General features: G+C 41.5%; 1 protein-coding gene across 1 annotated transcript; it reads left to right on the forward strand.

The window, feature by feature from the left end:
* The first annotated feature begins 9835 nt into the window (after positions 1-9835).
* Positions 9836-22139, forward strand: LOC110530709 (uncharacterized). Its single transcript, XM_036986371.2, has 8 exons — positions 9836-12943; positions 13020-13207; positions 17111-17208; positions 17344-17501; positions 17620-17812; positions 20812-20956; positions 21056-21131; positions 21364-22139. The coding sequence occupies exons 1-8, from the start codon at positions 11164-11166 to the stop codon at positions 21447-21449; spliced, it is 2724 nt and encodes a 907-aa protein (XP_036842266.2). The 5' UTR covers positions 9836-11163; the 3' UTR covers positions 21450-22139.
* The last annotated feature ends 472 nt before the right edge of the window (positions 22140-22611 follow it).

The following is a 22611-nucleotide window of genomic DNA, read 5'->3' on the forward strand; positions in this document are numbered from 1 at the left end:
GCCGACTCTTTTCTCTGTATATATCAACGATGCCGCTGTTGCTGCGGGTGATTCCCTGATCCACCTCTACGCAGACGACACCATTCTGTATACATCTGGCCCTTCTTTGGACACTGTGCTAACTAACCTCCAAACTAGTTTCAATGCCATACAACACTCCTTCCGTGGCCTTCAACTGCTCTTAAATGAAATCCATCTTAAATGGACTCGTTTTGAAAGTTGGATCATCTTTTCCTTTAAGGCTTGAAGTGTTCTTACACCATGATTTTGAACATTGAAAGTATCTGAGAAACGTCCATGGCAGGCATTGTCACCTTAGCTTGCTACATAACTTCTGTGTGATAGGAAGCACGAGCACCACCAATCAGCCTGCACCACTCCGCCCACACCCGTCGTTACTATGACAACTAGCGTAGCCATGTCAGCAAATTACTGCTGTCTGAACACACACAAATCTGATTTGTTCACTTGTAACTTTCTATTTGTACAATCAGTATCGCAAAATGGATTTCAAAAACAAAACTGATTTGAGCACTAAGGCCTGCAGTGTGAACAAGGCATTATGGTGCTTTCAAGACAACTGGGAACTCTGGAAAAATATGGAAGAGGTGAAGCTAGATGGATAACTGGGAGAAGGGGGTAGCTGCATCCCAATATGGCGGCCGGGGTGAGGGCAGGTGGGTGTGTCAAAAGGAGAGTAGTTTGCGTGTGGAAAGGAGTGGGTGTGACAAAAGCACTCAGCTATGGGTTAGATGGTTTTGATTGACTGCTTTTGAAGACTGATGCAACTACTGTGAGAGGATGAGTCTGATTTGAAATGTCATTGTTAGTTTTAGTGTATATGCAATGATTTAGTGTATATGCAATTATTATTGATTTTAATTACTTACAGTTCATATGAGGAAATCATTCAATTGAAATAAATTCATTAAGCCCTAATCAATGGATTTCAAATTACTGGGAATCTGTTGGTCTCAGATACTTTAATAAAAAATGGGCCTTGGTATCTCATCACGGTATTTTTGAGCATTCAAATCTCCAATAAAATTCAATTGTGTTCGTTGTCCGTCGCTTATGACTGCCCATTCTAATACCCCACTGCCACCATGGGGCACTCTGTTCATAACGTTGACATCAGCAAACCGCTTGCCCACACAATATCAGAAACGTGGTCTGTGGTTGTGAGGCCGGTTGGACGAACTGACAAATTCTTTCAAATAGTAGAGAAATTAACATTAAATTATTTGGCAACAGCTCTGGTAAACATTCCGGCACGCTCCCTCAAAACTTGAGACATTCGTGTCAGTGTTTTGTGACAGAACTGCTCAATTTTAGAGTGGCCTTTTATTGTCCCCAGCACAAGGTGCACCTGTGTAATGATCATGCTTCTTGATATGCCACACCTGTTAGGTGGATGGATTATCATGGCAAAGGAGAAATGCTCACTAACAGGGATGGAAACAAATCTGTGCACAACATTTTTGAGAAATTAGCTTTTTGTGCATCTGGAGCATTTCTGGGATCTTTTATTTCAGCTCATGAAACATGGGACCAACACTTTACATGTTCCGTTTATATTGTATGTCATTTTAAGAAACATTGCCTTGTCTTGCTCTTCCGTTACCAAATGTTGTTTATAATGTGATTAGCCAGACGACTAGATACCCTATTCCCCTCACTTATTAAACCAAACAGAATTTATTAAACTACTCGGATAATGACATTACTGTTTGTTATCGACCACTTAAATGAGCATGACTCCTTCTACATCAAATTTAAATCAAATGTATTTATAAAACACTTTTTACATCAGCAGATGTCAAAGTGCTTTATACAGAAACCCAGCCTTAAATCCCAAACAGCAAGCAATGCAGATATAGAAGCACGTTGGCTAGGAAAAACTCCCTAGAAAGGCAGAGGTACAAGGCTCGGAGGGGTGGCCAGTCCTCTTCTGGCCGTGCCGGATGGAGATTATAACAGAACATGGCCAAGATGTTCAAATGTTCATAGATGACCAGCAAAGTCAAATAATAATCACAGTGGTTGTAGAGGGTGCAACAGGTCAGCACCTCATGAGGAAATGTCAGTTGACTATACATAGCCAAGCATTCAGAGGTCGAGACAGCAGGTGCAGTAGAGTTGAAAACAGCAGGTCCGGAACAAGGTAGCATGTCCGGTGAACAGGTCAGGGTTCCAAGGGAGGGGGGGGTCAGAGGACAAGGCCAACCAGACAGGATATAACCACACCTACTTTTCCAAAGCACTGCCCCAACAGACCACTAACTTACTACCCTGAGACAAGACTGAGTACCGGACAGGAAGATCCCGCCAGTGACTCAACCCACTCGAGTAGAGTATAGTGCAAAAAAGCTTGGCATGACGTGACACACCCCTCCTAGGGACAGCACAGAAGAGCACCTAGTAAGCCAGTGACTCAGCCCCTGTAATAGGGTCAGAGAATCCCAGTGGAGAGAGGGAAGCTGGCCAGGCAGAGACAGCTTCGCACCCCTGGCGCAGACTATACTCAATCATAGGACCTCCTGAAGAGGTGAATCTTCAGTAAAGACTTAAAGGTCGAGACCGAGTCTGCGTCTCTCACATGGATTGGCAGACCATTCCATAAAGATTTAGCTCTACAGGAAAAAGCCCTGCCTCCGGCTGTTTGCTTAGAAATTCTAGGGACAATAAAGAGGCCTGCGTCTTGTAAAGAGGCCTGCGTACGTGTAGGTTTGTACAGCAGGACCAAATAGGAAAGATAGGTAGGGTCAAGTCCATGTAATGCTTTTGTCACGTATGTGAGGAGAGACGGACCAAGGCGCAGCGGATGTTGAATTCCGCATATTTATTATGAAGTGAAACTTAGCCAAAACAAAGCAAATAAACTATGTGGTGCACAAAACACAATAATATCCCACAAACACAGGTGGGAACAATAACTACTTAAATATGATCCCCAATTAGAGACAAAGATTACCAGCTGCCTCTAATTGGGAATCATACACATCACCAACATAGAAATAAACTAGAACCCCACATAGAAATAATAAACTAGAAAACCCCCCAGTCACACCCTGACCTACTAAACCATAGAGAAACAAAGGCAATCTATGGTCAGGGCGTGACAGCTTTGTAGGTTAGCAGTAAACCTTAAATCAGCCCTAGCTTTAACAGGAAGCCAGTGTAGAGAGTCTAGCACTGCAGTAATATGATCAGATTTTTTGGTTATATACGGTTGTCCTTAGATGCTGAGAAGGTGTTCGACAGAGTTAAATGGAAGTTCCTATTCCCTGTTTTGCCAAAATGGGTGCTAATTTCAGAAAATGGGTCCAAGTGATTTATACTAGTCCCAGGGCTATGTTCTCTAGTAATGGTTCAAAGCAAACGTCAAATGCATTCCATGGAGGGCCGAGTGTCTGCAGGTTTTTCCGCTACTCCCTTGTACTTGGATGAATTAAAAAGTCACTAATTAGTAAAAAAAATTAAAATCCACTCACATGGTTGTCTAGGGCTTAATTGAAAGGAAGAAAAACCTGCAGACACTAGGCCCTCCGTGAGTAAAGGGACCCGGCAAGCCTGCCCTCTGTCTACCCTTCTCTTGTTGATGGTCGTAGAACCGCTGGCAGAATCCAGACGTTCTAACGAGATTATCAGAAGTCCCACTAGTGCAGAACAAGAACTTAAGATATGCAGAGGATCTTTCATTATGTTGTAAACCCAGTGAAATCCATTGCACATATGTTGATAACATATCCCAATTTGGTAAATTCTTTGTATACAAAGCAAATCAAATGCTTGTTTGCTAGATAGCCCGCTAACAGAGGAGCTGATCTGTCTGTCCATTCTCTTGGAAACCAAATGGATTCAAATGTGGGAAAAACTTATCCCAACTCTAAATAAATAAAAAATCTGTTAAAAGAAAAGTGCACTCCCATCGTTAGCAAAATTAAAAAACACCTGTTGGTCCACACTCCCATCGTTAGCAAAATTAAAAAACACCTGTTGGTCCACACTCCCAGAAACTATTTCTTATGTTGCCCTGTTATTTACCTTCAATTTTTTGTTGAGTCGTTGAAAAAAATAAGAATCAACAAAGGTTAATATGGCGTAACAAAAACAACTGAATTAAGTACTCTTGTAACGATGTGCACTGAGAGTCAGGGAGTGAGTATTTAAATGGGGGAAAAAAAAGAAAAAAAAAACACATTACACAAACTAAGACACATCGACAACGCACAGATATGATACAGAAACAATAAGGCCTGGGGAAGGAACCAAAGGGAGTGACATATATAGGGAAGGTAATCAGGGAATTGATGGAGTCCAGGTGAGTGATGACGCGCAGGTGCCCGTAACGATGGTGACAGGTGTGCGCCATCATGAGCAGCCTGGTGACCTAAAGGCCGGAGAGAGAGCACCCTTGACAACTTTACTCTGGTCAAACCTAAATGTATGGGTGGTCTGGGTCTGCCCAAACTCGCAATTTGTTGTTCTAGACTTTGGACAGACCGGAATCCCTATAGGTTCCGAATGAAGCACAATTCGAGTCATCCTTTACCTCTGAAGAATCCTTTGTTTGTGAGTCAGTTTCAACACATTTGTGATGACAGGAAGACCTTCAATACAGTATGTACAACAAATGAATGGCATAGGCAGACTGCAGAAAGCAATTGGGTATTTCAAACAGGCATTCTTTACTTCCTCCTATCGCTTTTAACCCTGACTTGCCAATGTGTTCTCAAAGGTCGACTTCTATAAGTGGCTCTCGCTGGGTCTTATGAGGTTCGTTGACTTGTTCCATAGTGGATTGAATGCAATTAAGTAAATTATCGAAATCTGGACTGAATACGACATCCCTGTTACCTAAACAAATCTATCTTTATGTTTATTGAAGGAAAGCTGAGATTTCAGTTATAAGAAGTTGAAGAATTAATTAACCACATCTATATTTATCAAATGAATAATTGCTAACATCTATCCTGAACAAGAATATAAATGCAACATGTAAAGCACAAAAAGCATATTTCTCACAAATGTTTACATCCCTGTTAGTGCGCATTTCTCCTCTGTCAAGATAGTCCATCCACCTGGCAGGTGTGGCATATCAAGAAGCTGATTAAGAAGCATGATCATTACACAGGTGCACCTTGTGCTGGGCCTGGCTCCCAAGTAGGTGGGCATGGCTCCTAAGTGGGTGGGCCTATGCCATCCCAGGCCCACCAATGGCTGCGCCCCTGTCCAGTCATGTTAAATCCATAGATTAGGGCCTAATTTATTTATTCTAATGGACTGATTTCCTTATATGAACTTTAACTCAGTAAAATCATTGAAATTGTTGCGTTTATATCTTTGTCCAGTATAATAATTGCATGATCCGCCTTCATCCCTTTTCAAAGGTTGTGGGAAAACGATTTAGGTACAGAATTTGATAAGGAGGTATGGCTGAAGATCTGGCATTACCTACTTACTAGTCCAAATATTAAGAAGACTAAACTACAAATTCATAAATACCCCTGTTAAATTGAACTGTATGTTCCCGGACACTTCACCAAATTGCCCGAAATGTAGGACCGAGAAAGGAACTTTTTTGCACCTATTCTGGCACTGCAATAAGCTAATGAAATGCATAATTACGGATATGAATATCATTCTCTTCATGGTGATGTGTCCTGAATAGGTCCACAAAGGTAGAAATATGCACTATCCTTCTTTTGGATATGAATATCATTCTCTTCATGGTGATGTGTCCTGAATAGGTCCACAAAGGTAGAAATATGCACTATCCTTCTTTTGGATATGAATATCATTCTCTTCATGGTGATGTGTCCTGAATAGGTCCACAAAGGTAGAAATATGCACTATCCTTCTTTTGGATATGAAGATCATTCTCTTCATGGTGATGTGTCCTGAATAGGTCCACAAAGGTAGAAATATGCACTATCCTTCTTTTGGATATGAAGATCATTCTCTTCATGGTGATGTGTCCTGAATAGGTCCACAAAGGTAGAAATATGCACTATCCTTCTTTTGGATATGAATATCATTCTCTTCATGGTGATGTGTCCTGAATAGGTCCACAAAGGTAGAAATATGCACTATCCTTCTTTTGGATATGAAGATCATTCTCTTCATGGTGATGTGTCCTGAATAGGTCCACAAAGGTAGAAATATGCACTATCCTTCTTTTGGATATGAATATCATTCTCTTCATGGTGATGTGTCCTGAATAGGTCCACAAAGGTAGAAATATGCACTATCCTTCTTTTGGATATGAAGATCATTCTCTTCATGGTGATGTGTCCTGAATAGGTCCACAAAGGTAGAAATATGCACTATCCTTCTTTTGGATATGAATATCATTCTCTTCATGGTGATGTGTCCTGAATAGGTCCACAAAGGTAGAAATATGCACTATCCTTCTTTTGGATATGAAGATCATTCTCTTCATGGTGATGTGTCCTGAATAGGTCCACAAAGGTAGAAATATGCACTATCCTTCTTTTGGATAAGAAGATCATTCTCTTCATGGTGATGTGTCCTGAATAGGTCCACAAAGGTAGAAATATGCACTATCCTTCTTTTGGATATGAAGATCATTCTCTTCATGGTGATGTGTCCTGAATAGGTCCACAAAGGTAGAAATATGCACTATCCTTCTTTTGGATATGAAGATCATTCTCTTCATGGTGATGTGTCCTGAATAGGTCCACAAAGGTAGAAATATGCACTATCCTTCTTTTGGATATGAATATCATTCTCTTCATGGTGATGTGTCCTGAATAGGTCCACAAAGGTAGAAATATGCACTATCCTTCTTTTGGATATGAAGATCATTCTCTTCATGGTGATGTGTCCTGAATAGGTCCACAAAGGTAGAAATATGCACTATCCTTCTTTTGGATATGAATATCATTCTCTTCATGGTGATGTGTCCTGAATAGGTCCACAAAGGTAGAAATATGCACTATCCTTCTTTTGGATATGAAGATCATTCTCTTCATGGTGATGTGTCCTGAATAGGTCCACAAAGGTAGAAATATGCACTATCCTTCTTTTGGATATGAATATCATTCTCTTCATGGTGATGTGTCCTGAATAGGTCCACAAAGGTAGAAATATGCACTATCCTTCTTTTGGATATGAAGATCATTCTCTTCATGGTGATGTGTCCTGAATAGGTCCACAAAGGTAGAAATATGCACTATCCTTCTTTTGGATAAGAAGATCATTCTCTTCATGGTGATGTGTCCTGAATAGGTCCACAAAGGTAGAAATATGCACTATCCTTCTTTTGGATATGAAGATCATTCTCTTCATGGTGATGTGTCCTGAATAGGTCCACAAAGGTAGAAATATGCACTATCCTTCTTTTGGATATGAATATCATTCTCTTCATGGTGATGTGTCCTGAATAGGTCCACAAAGGTAGAAATATGCACTATCCTTCTTTTGGATATGAAGATCATTCTCTTCATGGTGATGTGTCCTGAATAGGTCCACAAAGGTAGAAATATGCACTATCCTTCTTTTGGATATGAATATCATTCTCTTCATGGTGATGTGTCCTGAATAGGTCCACAAAGGTAGAAATATGCACTATCCTTCTTTTGGATATGAAGATCATTCTCTTCATGGTGATGTGTCCTGAATAGGTCCACAAAGGTAGAAATATGCACTATCCTTCTTTTGGATATGAATATCATTCTCTTCATGGTGATGTGTCCTGAATAGGTCCACAAAGGTAGAAATATGCACTATCCTTCTTTTGGATATGAATATCATTCTCTTCATGGTGATGTGTCCTGAATAGGTCCACAAAGGTAGAAATATGCACTATCCTTCTTTTGGATATGAAGATCATTCTCTTCATGGTGATGTGTCCTGAATAGGTCCACAAAGGTAGAAATATGCACTATCCTTCTTTTGGATATGAAGATCATTCTCTTCATGGTGATGTATCCTGAATAGGTCCACAAAGGTAGAAATATGCACTATCCTTCTTTTGGATATGAATATCATTCTCTTCATGGTGATGTGTCCTGAATAGGTCCACAAAGGTAGAAATATGCACTATCCTTCTTTTGGATATGAATATCATTCTCTTCATGGTGATGTGTCCTGAATAGGTACACAAAGGTAGAAATATGCACTATCCTTCTTTTGGATATGAAGATCATTCTCTTCATGGTGATGTGTCCTGAATAGGTCCACAAAGGTAGAAATATGCACTATCCTTCTTTTGGATATGAAGATCATTCTCTTCATGGTGATGTATCCTGAATAGGTCCACAAAGGTAGAAATATGCACTATCCTTCTTTTGGATATGAATATCATTCTCTTCATGGTGATGTGTCCTGAATAGGTCCACAAAGGTAGAAATATGCACTATCCTTCTTTTGGATATGAATATCATTCTCTTCATGGTGATGTGTCCTGAATAGGTCCACAAAGGTAGAAATATGCACTATCCTTCTTTTGGATATGAATATCATTCTCTTCATGGTGATGTGTCCTGAATAGGTCCACAAAGGTAGAAATATGCACTATCCTTCTTTTGGATATGAATATCATTCTCTTCATGGTGATGTGTCCTGAATAGGTCCACAAAGGTAGAAATATGCACTATCCTTCTTTTGGATATGAATATCATTCTCTTCATGGTGATGTGTCCTGAATAGGTCCACAAAGGTAGAAATATGCACTATCCTTCTTTTGGATATGAAGATCATTCTCTTCATGGTGATGTGTCCTGAATAGGTCCACAAAGGTAGAAATATGCACTATCCTTCTTTTGGATATGAAGATCATTCTCTTCATGGTGATGTGTCCTGAATAGGTCCACAAAGGTAGAAATATGCACTATCCTTCTTTTGGATATGAAGATCATTCTCTTCATGGTGATGTGTCCTGAATAGGTCCACAAAGGTAGAAATATGCACTATCCTTCTTTTGGATATGAAGATCATTCTCTTCATGGTGATGTGTCCTGAATAGGTCCACAAAGGTAGAAATATGCACTATCCTTCTTTTGGATATGAAGATCATTCTCTTCATGGTGATGTGTCCTGAATAGGTCCACAAAGGTAGAAATATGCACTATCCTTCTTTTGGATATGAAGATCATTCTCTTCATGGTGATGTGTCCTGAATAGGTCCACAAAGGTAGAAATATGCACTATCCTTCTTTTGGATATGAATATCATTCTCTTCATGGTGATGTGTCCTGAATAGGTCCACAAAGGTAGAAATATGCACTATCCTTCTTTTGGATATGAAGATCATTCTCTTCATGGTGATGTGTCCTGAATAGGTCCACAAAGGTAGAAATATGCACTATCCTTCTTTTGGATATGAAGATCATTCTCTTCATGGTGATGTGTCCTGAATAGGTCCACAAAGGTAGAAATATGCACTATCCTTCTTTTGGATATGAAGATCATTCTCTTCATGGTGATGTGTCCTGAATAGGTCCACAAAGGTAGAAATATGCACTATCCTTCTTTTGGATATGAATATCATTCTCTTCATGGTGATGTGTCCTGAATAGGTCCACAAAGGTAGAAATATGCACTATCCTTCTTTTGGATATGAATATCATTCTCTTCATGGTGATGTGTCCTGAATAGGTCCACAAAGGTAGAAATATGCACTATCCTTCTTTTGGATATGAAGATCATTCTCTTCATGGTGATGTGTCCTGAATAGGTACACAAAGGTAGAAATATGCACTATCCTTCTTTTGGATATGAATATCATTCTCTTCATGGTGATGTGTCCTGAATAGGTCCACAAAGGTAGAAATATGCACTATCCTTCTTTTGCATATGTGGGTATTATTCTAAACACTGGCTATTAATTCTTATGAGCTCTGTCCCCCAAAAGAGACCAAATTTGATTGGGCCGGACCAGATCAAATCTGAACCAATCATAGACGCCGATGTTTCACAAGTTTAGACAGCACAGTCATCTACAGTACAGCACAAACTTGTGAAACAGGTATTTTGAAAAACAGGGTCGCATAAAAAACAGAGGGAGATTTTACTATAGTTCTGTTGCCAAACTTTGCATCTGCACAGTTCTTCCAGTAAATGTGTTTTTGTGAAATGATCTGTGTAAGTTATTCAAAGTAGTCCTTGTGCGTAGAGTTGTAATGGTTTGTTAAACTTTGAAATTAATGGTTTTTGTTTGGCGTCCATTTTAAAGAGAAAAATCTTAGTCAAAAGCATAAATCCGTTACCTTGGAAATGCCTAACTGCAGGTTCTCGGTTTAAGGGACCACAATGGAAATAAGTCACTTACTTTGTGTAAAATATGTGAAATGTGTGTATATACATTTTTAACTTCAAATAAAATCAATCAATCAATGAACCTTCATAGCCCTAGCACTTGTGGAATATGTAGGTATTGGATGGGTTTAAAGCAATATGGTGAAAGCTTAACAGGGCTGCAATCATTGTTTATACCTATCCAATCATTCAGATGTACCTGAAGGGCATAAGAAGTGTAATGGAGAAATGTAAGATCATATTCATATTTAAATTCATATTTAAATTGCATGTGACTGACAATGTATAACATATTCAGAGTCTCTGTAACCTACATGATTCACATACAGTACTTATCAACTCTGTAGTCTCCAGACAGACACTCAAGGTGTCGACTGAATATTTGGAATGGTTTTACATGTCTCTTGTTCGCTGATAATAGTAATTGACGTCAGCTAATCGCTGAAGGTCCTAGTACAAGGACCGAGGACACAGAGGAACACGTACACACATAGCGATGTATTACATCATATAGCTCAGGGTATATAAGCTGTGTTCTTCCTAATGGAGGTTGAACAATTTTTCTGCTTTGAAGCTGATTTTTGTTCCCTTGTTGCGATCAATTTTTGCAACTGGAATTGTATTCTTATATCCACTGGGACTACTAGTGGTTATTTCAGGATATGGCCAGTGACTCTAGTCTAACCAATAAGGTGCTGACTATTTAATTGCACAGGGTTAGAAAGGGATTGATTTTGATTACAGTGTCAGTTTCTAGCATTTTATTATACTCAATCAGGTATATATATCTGCATTAGGCAGAACAGGCTGTAAAGGACAGTATTGCAGATACATGTCTTATTGAAGAAAGATACTTAGCTTATATCTTATTGAGCAGGTATGGCAGTGAGGTGGTGTTCCTATAGGTTTGTTATGTTGGTAGTGTTTGCATGTTATGCTGATGCACAGCCCAACTGGTGGTTTCCTCCAACCAACAACCCCCAACCTCAAGTTAAGCCTAAGCAGCCCCAATGGCCAGAGCCCCAGTGGCCACAGCAGCAAACTCCCCAGAAACCACAACAGCGGACTCCCCAGAGGCCAGAGTCCCAGGGGCCACAGCTGCAGACTCCCCAGGGGCCACATCAGCAAACTCCCCAGAGGCCAGAGCCCCAGGGGCCACATCAGCAAACTCCCCAGAGGCCAGAGCCCCAGAGGCCACAACAGCAGACTCCTCAGAGACCCGAGCCCCAGTGGCCACAGCCCCATGGACCACAGCTGCAGACTCCTCAGTGGCCACAGCTGCAGACTCCTCAGTGGCCTCATCTGCAGAATCCCCAGAGACCAGAGCCCCAGGGGCCACAGCTACAGACTCCCCAGAGACCAGAGCCCCAGGGGCCACAGCCGCAGACTCCCCAGAGACCAGAGCCCCAGGGGCCACAGCCGCAGACTCCCCAGAGACCAGAGCCCCAGGGGCTACAGCTGCAGACTCCCCAGTGGCCACAGCTGCAGACTCCCCAGTGGCCACAGCTGCAGACTCCCCAGTGGCCACAGCTGCAAACTCCCCAGTGGCCACAGCTACAGACTCCCCAGAGACCAGAGCCCCAGGGGCCACAGCTGCAGACTCCCCAGAGACCAGAGCTCCAGGGGCCACAGCTGCAGGGGCCACAGCTGCTGACTCCCCAGAGACCAGAGCCCCAGGGGCCACAGCTGCTGACTCCCCAGAGACCAGAGACACAGGGGCCACAGCTGCAGGCTCCCCAGGGGCCACAGCTACAGACTCCCCAGGCACCGGCACCCCAGGGGCCACAGCTGCAGACTCCCCAGAGACCAGCGCCCCAGGGGCCACAGCTGCAGGCTCACCAGGGACCAGAGCCCCAGGGGCCACAGCTGCAGGCTCCCCAGGGGCCACAGCTACAGACTCCCCAGGGGCCGGCACCCCAGGGGCCACAACTGCAGACTCCCCAGAGACCAGCGCCCCAGGGGCCACAGCTGCAGGCTCCCCAGGGACCAGAGCCCCAGGGGACACAGCTGCAGGCTCCCCAGGCTCCTCAGAGGCCACAGCTACAGACTCCCCAGAGACCAGCGCCCCAGGGGCCACAGCAGCAGACTCCCCAGAGACCAGAGACCCAGGGGCCACAGCAGCAAACCACCCAGAGACCAGAGCCCCAGCACCAAACTACCCAGAGGCCAGAGCCTCAGGGACCACAGCAGCAAACCACCCAGAGACCAGAGCCCCAGTGGCCACAGCTACAGACTCCCCAGGCGCCACAGCTACAGACTCCCCAGGAGCCACAGCTACAGACTCCCCAGGAGCCACAGCTACAGACTCCCCAGGCGCCACAGCTACAGACTCCCCAGGCGCCACAGCTACAGACTCCCCAGGCGCCACAGCTACAGACTCCCCAGGCGCCACAGCTACAGACTCCCCAGGCGCCACAGCTGCAGACTCCCCAGGGCCCGGCGCAGCAGCTGCAAACTCCCCAAGGTCCACAGCTACAGACTCCCCAGGCACCACAGCTGCAGACTCCCCAGTGGCCAGCAGTAACTAAAATTCAAAATCCGAGATGCCAAGTCGAGTCTAAGGATACAGTGCAATGTGGAACCCCTAAAATTACTTTGGCTCAATGTGAGGCTATCGACTGCTGCTTCAATGGACAGCAGTGCTACTATGGGAAGGCAGGTGAGCGTCTGATAGATCTTCTTCCTTGTAATGCTCTGTATTTGAACAAAACATAAAAAAATGTATCTTTCCCCAGTGACTGTGCAGTGTACCATGGATGCTCAGTTTGTGGTGGTGGTGGCCAGGAATGCCACTTGGCCCAAAATAGACATTGATACCATCATTCTGCTGGGGGGAAACAACGGCCCCTGCAGTCCTGTTGGCATCACTTCAGCCTTTGCCATATACCAGTTCCCTGTCACAGCCTGTGGAACCACTCTGAAGGTGAGTAGAGAGACAGAATATTCATTGTGTACAGTGGCTCAGTATTAAAGGCCCAGCGTAGTAGAAAACAGGATTCCTGTTTTTTATATACATTTCCACACTATGAGGTTGGAATAATATTGTGAAAGTTATGATAATGCCCTTTTAGTGTCAAAGCTGTTTGAAAAGACTGCCTGAAATGTCAGTGTTTTGGTGGGATGGAGTTTTGGTAGTAAATTAGTTAACAGACCATTAGGAAATAAAGTTCCAAACCTTTCTACCAATCACAGCTCGTTTTCAGTTTTCCCCTTCCCATTCCCAGACAGTCCTAGCAAAATTCTTGCATGAGAAATTGCTCTTTGCTAAGAGGCTATTTTAGTTTATTTTTTGACCATTTTAATTTAAGCCCATCATTGTTACCCAGAAATGATTTGTTAGAGATAAAAATGGTTGTATTGTTGGACGTTTAAAGGCCAATTCCGCCACTTTTCAACTTCATAATCTCCAGCACCAAACCAGTGTCTATATATGTGAAAACAGCGCGTTTCTATGATCTGTGGTTAAAAAGAGTGAGCCTTAAAAGTGCTTCTGTGACATCACAGGGTAGAATTAAAAGTAAAAATGGTGATATTCAAAACCTACAACAAGTTTCTAGCCCAAGCAGGGCTCTAAACTCCCAAATAATACTTGTTGTAATGATAAGGCTTTGCTGTACCTTTGTTTCCAAGTGCAGATTCAATAGAGTCATGGTTGCATCATTACTACAGCGAAAATGGCTTGCATCTAGCCCAATCAGGGCTTTGTCTTCCTAGAGCGGATCGCCGGGACTGGAATTTATATTCATAAACCATGTCATTTGGTATTTTAATTAGGATCCCCATCAGCTGTTGCAAAAGCAGCAGCTACTCTTCCTGGGGTCCACACAAAACATGAAACATAATACAGAACTAGACAAGAACAGCTCAAGGACAGAACTACATACATTAAAAAAAGGCACACGTAGCCTACATATCAATGCATACACAAACTATCTAGGTCAAATGGGGGAGAAGTGTTGTGCCGCGAGGTGTTGCTTTACCAGGTTTGCTGTTTATTTGAGCAATAAGAGACAATACAATATACAATACTGTATATAAATGTGCCCTGGGCTGTTCTAAAACTACTTGCGAGTTGTTAAACATTTGTTTACACATTGTTCCATCATTGGCTAGCTAGCTAACAACCTAGTGACTTTACCAGTATATCCAAACATTTGGGGACACAGAAAGAAAGGAAAAGGGATAGCTTCTTCCGGAGATCAATCATACCACTGAATGAAATGTAAAAATAATAGTAGAAGGAATTATTTATTTCAGCTTTTATTTCTTTCATCACATTCCCAGTGGGTCAGACGTTTACATACTCAATTAGTATTTGGTAGCATTGCCTTTAAATTGTTTAACTTGGGTCAAACGTTTCGAGTAGCCTTCCACAAGCTTCCCACAATAAGTTGGGTGAATTTTTGCCTATTCCTCCTGACAGAGCTGGTGTAACTGAGTCAGGTTTCCAGGCCTCCTTGCTCGCACACACTTTTTCAGTTCTGCCCACAAATTTTCTATAGGATTGAGGTCAGGGCTTTGTGATGGCCACTCCAATACCTTGACTTTGTTGTCCTTAAGCCATTTTGCCACAAATTTGGAAATATGCCTGGGGTCATTGTCCATTTGGAAGACCCATTTGCGACCAAGCTTAAACTTAAACTGATGTCTTGAGATGTTGCTTCAATATATCCACATCATTTGTGCACCAGTTCCTCCTACAGCCAAGCACGACCACAACATGATGCTGCCACCCCCGTGCGTCATGGTTGGGATGGTGTTCTTCGGCTTGCAAGCCTCCCCCTTTTTCCTCCAAACATAACAATGGTCATTATGGCCAAACAGTTCTATATTTGTTTCATCAGACCAGAGGATATTTCTCAAATGTACGATCTTTGTCCCCATGTGCAGTTGCAAACAGTAGTCTGGATTTATTTTTTTTTTTTTTGATTTCTTTTGATTTTCTATGATGTCAAGCAAAGATGCACTGAGTTTGAAGGTAGGCCTTGAAATATATACACAGATACACCTCCAATTGACTCAAATGATGTCAATTAGCCTATCAGAAGCTTCTAACGCCATGACATCATTTTCGGGAATTTTCCAAGCTTTTTAAAGGCACAGTCAACTTAGTGTATGTAAACTTCTGACCCACTGGAATTGTGATACAGTGAATTATAAGTGAAATAATCTGTCTGTAAATAATTGTTGGAAAAATTACTTGTCATGCACAGAGTAGATGTCCTTACCGACTTGCAAAAACTATAGTTTGTTAACAAGAAATTTGTGGAGTGGTTGAAAAACGAGTTTCAATGACTCCAACCTAAGTGTATGTAAACTTCCGACATCAACTGTGTGTGTGTATGTATGTATGTATGTATATATATATATATATATATATATATATATATATATATATATATATATATATATATATATATATATAGAAATGTTATTATAATACAAAAACACTGTCATGGGAAGCACAAATAAACTTCTCAAATCACCCAGAAAAACAGTTACATTCATCCACAAATAAGACTTCAATCAATACTTTAAATTGAACGGCACCAGCACAACAAGATTAAACCAATTTTGAATTTTGTGCATTAAAACTAAAAGCAGATTTACCTAAGGAACCTCAAGAGTTAACCAATCCTGTGAACGGGTTAGGCAACTCAGTTGTCTATACTTCAACAGCAAAAAAAGGTGGATAAGAGGTCAATTTATGAAGTAGGGTCTTGTAAACAAAAAGTGACTAATGTAGAAATCTATGGGTCTTTAGCGAAGTCCAGCCAACCTTTTGAAATGGGATGCAGTGATGAGTATCAAAACTGTCACCTGTAACAAAACGAAGGGCACTATGGTAGATGGCAGTCAAAGGTTTAAGAGTAGTAGCAGCTGCACTTTGATAAATAATATCACCATAATCAACAGATAAAAGGTTGACTCAATAATCTGCTTCCTACTTGCTGAGAGAAAGCCACAATCTTTTTTTTGTAGAAAAATAACTTTAAATCTTAACTCATCCATATATTTTTTATATATATTTATCCAAATGCCTAAGTATTTATATGCGGGAAGGCGTTCGATTGGAGAACCATCTAATGAGTGAACATGTAGTTGAAACATTCTTACAAGAGTTTGAAAATAACATGCATTTCATTTTGTCAGTATTAAGCTCAAGTTTTTAAATCAGCAAAGGATTCCTGGATAGCTTAGTTTTGACACAGCCAGATCAACAGTAGAGGCAGAAGCATACATAATAGTATAATCTGCATATAGATTAAGTTTACCATTAACAGATTGACCAATGGTGTTTATATAAAATGACTTTGTAATTTCAATGACAGATATTCGTATGAATATTTTACATTTTTATAATAAACTAATATCTTTAGTGTTACATATTAGTTTCTAGGTCACGTGCTTCAAAAGTAGCTGGAATTCATATAGGCCGAATATGAGCTGTATCTCAACTTAAAAAATCTTATTTTCCTGCGGTGCTCCTACATTTCCTGTGGTGCTCCTACATTTCCTGTGGTGCTCCTACATTTCCTGTGGTGCTCCTACATTTCCTGCGGTGCTCCTACATTTTTAATGTTGGGAAAATGAAAAAGAATCTTGAGAAATGTTCATTTAGAGCCCTGAGCCCAAGGTATTTTCATGCTCCTCACATCACCACGAATCTCATAGTGTTTGAAAATCACTTTTTCAGTTTTTGATGATACCAAACTTAGAAATGTGCCATTTTCACAAATGTTGACACTGGTATCATGCAGAAGATCCTGAAAATGAGATTTAAAGGTGGTGGAGTTGCCCTTTAACAGTGGACTCTCCCCTGCAGGAGGAAAATGGTTATATGGTTTATGAGAACAGGATGGTGTCTTCCTATGAAGTGGGGGTCGTACCCCAAGGCGCCATCACCAGAGACAGCCAATTTGAGTGAGTCTTCTCTCTGTAAGATTGAATTTGATTGATTCCCAAGAGCTAGTTTCCTGCATCCAGATTTAGCCCATAAAGTGTTGATATGCTTCAAGATCCTACTGTATCAGTCACTGCCATGGTCTCCTTCTCTAGGCTGCTGTTTCAGTGTAAGTACTCCAATACTGCGGTGAAGGCTCTGGTTATTGAGGTGAACAGTGTTCCTGCACCTGCTCCGGTTGCTGTTATGGGACCGCTCAGATTGGAACTCAGACTGGCCAAAGGAACTTGTGACACCAAGACATGTAAAGATGGTAAGGTTTATTTCATTTCAGACTTGTTCTGTGTCAATTTGTAGAACTTCAAACATGTTGTTTTTTATAATTGACTTTTACATGCATTTTTTTTTCTTGAATCCTGTCTGACTTCCAGAATCCAGTGCCTTCACATCGTTTTACACTGAGGAAGACTACCCTCTCACTAAAGTCCTGAGACAACCTGTATACGTTGAGGTGCGCCTCCTGGAGAAGAAGGATCCCAACCTGGTCCTATTGCTGGAGCGCTGCTGGACCACCTCTGACCCCAGCCTTGTCAGCATGCCCCAGTGGGACCTCCTCATTGAAAAGTGAGTAACTACAGTACTAATCCACTTGATTATGCATGTCTTGCTCATTTTTTCAAATATGTATTTTGAACAATATGTTTGACATTTCGTCATTTGGTGACTTCAGATTGCATCATCTACCACTATGTACACTAAACACAAATGTGAACGCAACATGTAAAGTGTTGGTCCCATGTTTCATGAGCTGAAATAAAAGATCTCAAATCTTCCATATGCAGAATTTTTTTTTGTTTTTGTTTACATCCCTGTTAAGAAAAAAGCATGATCATTTACACAGGTGCACCTTGTGCTGGGGACAATAAAAGGACACTAGAGTGCAGTTTTGTCACAAAACACAATGCCACAGATGTCTTAGGTTTTGAGGGAGCGTGCAGTTGGCATGCTGACAGCAGGAATGTCCACCAGAGCTGTTACCAGAGCATTTCATGTTAATTTCTCTACCATAAGCCACCACCAATGTTGTTTTAGAGAATTTGTCAGTTCGTCCAACCGGCCTCACAATCGAAGACCATGTGTAACCATGCCAGCCCAGGAACCACATCCAGCTTCTTCACCTGCGGGATCGTCTGAGACCAGCCACCCGGAGAGCTGATGAAACTGTGGGTTTGCACAACCAAAGGATTTCCGTACAAACGGTCAAAAACCATCACAGGGAAGCTCATCTACATGCTCATCGTCCTCACCAGGGTCTTGACCTGCCTGCAGTTCAACGTTGTAACCGATTGCAGTGGGCAAGTACTCACCTTCGATGGCCACTGGCACGCTGGAGAAGTGTGCTCTTCACAGATGAATCCCGGTTTCAACTGTACCGTGCAGATTGCATGGCATCGAGTGGGTGAGCAGTTTGCTGAATTCAACGTTGTGAACTGAGTGCCCCATGGTGGCAGTGGGGTTATGGCAGGCATAAGCTATGGACAACAAACACAATTGCATTTGAATGCACAGACATACAGTACCGTGATGAGTATCTGAGGCCCATTGTTGTGCCATTCATCTGTCATGTCTTTCCTATCATTAAATTGAAGACTTATAGTTTTTATCAAAGATTCTCTAATTAGTATTACGCGATCAACTGATTAATCATGTAACTGTAATTAACTAGGAAGTCGGGGCACCAAGGAAAAAGATTCAGATTACAAAGTTATCATTTCCTAAAATAACTTTTCAGATGTTTTATCTGATCAATTAGTCTTCAAATTAATTAATGATTTACTTTACCTCACATTAGTCTCATTCCAAACGTCGTAAATTGTTGGTTATCTGCACAAACCCAGTCTTCTCTGAGTCATCCATACATCAATTGTCTTAAATAACTTATTTATTACTAACTAAGTAATTCACAGGAATGCATAAACAAACAAACAAGGTAAATGTGGTTATAAGAAATGATAGGGGAATGTGCCCTAGTGGGCTAAACAGGCATGGAGGCTTATTAGACAAAAGGGGAAGTGGGGGTCGACTAAGAAGTCACTACAGAGTTGATAATTATAACAATTGAAATGATAATCCTTTGCACATGAACGCTCACTAATTTGGGAACAATTGCAATCAATATATATATTTACGCTCAGTGTGTCGTCTTGATCGCTGGTGAAAAGTTTGTTTCTGTTGGAGAGTTTTGTCCTCTCTCTCTGTCTTGGTTAGAAGGGATAGTTCAGAGTGACATTCATTCATTTGTTATAGAATGGATGTTTCGGCGATTGTCGTTCTTCGTGTTCAATGATACCGAATTCCTAGCTGCAGACTAGTAATTAATATCAAAGACTTGTTCTTATTCTGTCGGTATTGATAGTCTCAGAGTTTAACCACGTGGTATGGTTAAAAGATTCCGCAACCTTCGTCCTCTCCTAATGGAGAAAAACATGGTCTGGTGATCATTTCCCAAAGTTGGGTTTTATTCAGAATTGCAGAAAAGGGGCTGTCCCAGGATGCCTGACCCTAACTGGGCTCAGGGGCGGTCCTCTGATTTAGTTCAAGTCTAAAGGGAATTGTATTTTCCTTAATTCAACAGTCCAAAATCATATTACACAATTTCACAAACAGTATCATACTCACTCATTCATCTTATACAACAATTAGATGTAAACCTCATGAGGCTATTATATAAACAGCGTTATGGTAATGTGGCCACACCATCTCCCATGAGCTTCCCCAAGTTGTAACAAACGGACCAGTTCGTAGCTGGATTCTTCGCCGATCTTTTATACTTTCTCCGGAAAATGAAATTTGTTCGTACCTCAAGTTCTGTGAGGTGGAAGAAATTCCTTTGTGCTCTATGAAAATGTACTATGCCTCTTATACTATGTGGCAGGGTCTTCTCAGGAATGTACGACCTCTCTCTGACCACAGCAGCCTAGTTGAAGGAGGCAAGGGGGAGGCAGGGAGAGGGGGATGGGGCTTGCTATACCCAAATAGGGCAACGTCATGACACATCCATCATAATCACTTCATGCTTCAGCATGATAATGCACAGCCCCAGATTGCAAGTATCTGTACACATTTCCTGGAAGTTGAAAATGTCCCAGTCCTTCCATGGACTGCATACTCAGACATATCACCCATTGAGCATGTTTGGGATGCTCTGGATTGACGTGTATGACAGGGTGTTATACAATATACTGTATATAGCAAGTTGGCCCAGCCTGTGAAAAGTAGTGGGACAACATTCCACAATCAACAACCTGATCAACTCTCTGCGAAGGAGATGTGTTGCGCTGCATGAAGCAAATGGTGGTCACACCAGATACTGACTGGTTTTCAGATCCACACCCTACCTTTAAGGTATCTTGTGACAAACATATGCATATCTGTTTACCCAGTTATGTGCAATCCATAGATTAGGGCCTAATGAATTTATTTACATTTACTGACTTTCCTTTATGAACTAACTCAGTTAAATCTTTGAAATTGTTGTATAATGCATTTATATTTTTGTTGAGTGTATTTGGAATTGAGGCTTGGCAACATGAAGTTTCAACTACTCCTCTCTCTTTCTCCAGATGTTCCTACCAGAATGATAAGTACCAGACCACCATGGTCCCTGTGGAACTCTCCTCTGGCCTTCTGTACCCCAGCCACTACAAACGCTTCATCCTCAAGATGTTTACCTTTGTGGATCACACTCTGGCTCCCCGCAAAGATACAGTAATTGGCTACCTTTATTCATACCTATTTGATATAATACACACAACTTGATGTGCCATTGGCTTTTCACTAACTGATTTTATGCTGTACTCTTGCCAGATTTTCATCCACTGTAGTGGATCTTTGTGCTACCCTACTCCATGGGACTCCTGTGAACCAAAATGCAACAAACAAAGTGGGTAGTATTCTCCCTTTACAAAGGCCTTGTTTGGACACTATAGCCCATATTTAAAGTGTCTCGGAGTACGAGTGCTGATCTAGGATCAGATTATTCCTGTCCATAACCTTAATCGTTAGCATGATTTAAAAGACAGCTGATCCTAAATCAACAATCCTAGGCTCAGATGCTTTGTGGTTGTGAATATGACCCAGGTTCTGTTCTTAACCGTTTCCGTTGTGATTTACAGGAAGAGATGTTGCTTGGAGGAAGACTAGGCAAACTGCTGTGGTCTCCAGTGGAGAAGTGGTCCTGGTTGACAAAAAGCCAGCCTAGCCTTCAAACTACTGATACTAGCTACAGTTTGTAGCAGGATATGAAATGATGTACTCCGTCCTTCCATACCCATTACAGTGTAGGTATTGAAAAGCACTGGCAGTACTTTTTCTACGAACCTTTTACCTGGTGATTGTTTCTAATTTCTTAATACGGAAGAAACGTGTCTCTTATAAACGTCATTGTCCAGTTGCAGGTGGTACTCCAAAAATGAGACTATTCAGAAGATATTAAATCCACTTTTTGCACCGAGTGAGGAGTTCACTCGCCTTTCCCAACATATTGCAGGGACTCTTTTCTATGCGACACGGTTCAGCAACGCGTAGAAGTAGACAGCGCATCACACAGTGCGACCAAAACAAAGTTCTATACACATGCAAGAGGAATTTGTCATTAGATACAAACAGTGGATTTAATATTGTTCTGAATATTCTTGGTTTTTTGGAGTTCCATCTGCAACTGGACAAATTAGTTTATAAGACTCTGGAACTTTCTGAATCGAGAATGAAGAATGTACCGCAAAGTAAAGGTTTGTCTAAAATATCCTGATTACGGCTAAACAGCAGTTTAGGCATGACATCAGACACAAGCTTTAGCTCTGCCGCTAAATTTCGTGTTTACATGGCTATGATAAAACATGAGTTCCTGATTTCGCAACGTATTCGTTTCTAATAAACAGTTGTACCCCCCAAATGATATTGACTTATTTGTGGATATTAAAACCTACTCTTACCACATAAATGTGGATATAGGATCTGTAAATCTAGTCAGGTTTGTTAAGTAAAGGCATTGTCTTATTCCTGGAATCATTGAAAGCAGTGGTCAAGGTTGTGTAGAACTATCATTCTATGCTAGGCCACTCCAACCCTGTTCCTGGAGTGCTACCCTCCTGTAGGTTTTCACTGCACCTGAGTATAACAATTAGCTGCTTGATAAACTGAGCCTGGTTTGTTGAAACTGGGGTTGTCGTGAAAACCTACAGGGTAGCTCTCCAGGAGAGCCCTGTTCAAGGCCAAAACACAGAACAGTCTAAGTAGTTTTTCTATACTGAACAAAAATATAAAACAATTTAAGATTTTACTGTGTTACAGTTCATATAAGGAAATCAGTCAATTCAAATAAATGATGTCCTAATCTATGGATTTCTCATGACTGGGCAAGG

Source organism: Oncorhynchus mykiss, chromosome 8 (genome assembly GCF_057628025.1).
Source record: "Oncorhynchus mykiss isolate SJ-2025 chromosome 8, ASM5762802v1, whole genome shotgun sequence".
Classification (NCBI taxonomy): Eukaryota; Metazoa; Chordata; class Actinopteri; order Salmoniformes; family Salmonidae; genus Oncorhynchus; species Oncorhynchus mykiss.

What these genes read in the sequence shown, in the direction of transcription:
- LOC110530709 (XM_036986371.2), top strand. Translation starts at nt 11,164, where the DNA reads ATGGCAGTGAGGTGGTGTTCCTATAGGTTTGTTATGTTGGTAGTGTTT. An exon ending in TGGGACCTCCTCATTGAAAA is followed by an intron (nt 17,813 to 20,811) that starts GTGAGTAACTAC and finishes CTCTTTCTCCAG; the next exon opens with ATGTTCCTACCAGAATGATA. An exon ending in TGGCTCCCCGCAAAGATACA is followed by an intron (nt 20,957 to 21,055) that starts GTAATTGGCTAC and finishes TACTCTTGCCAG; the next exon opens with ATTTTCATCCACTGTAGTGG.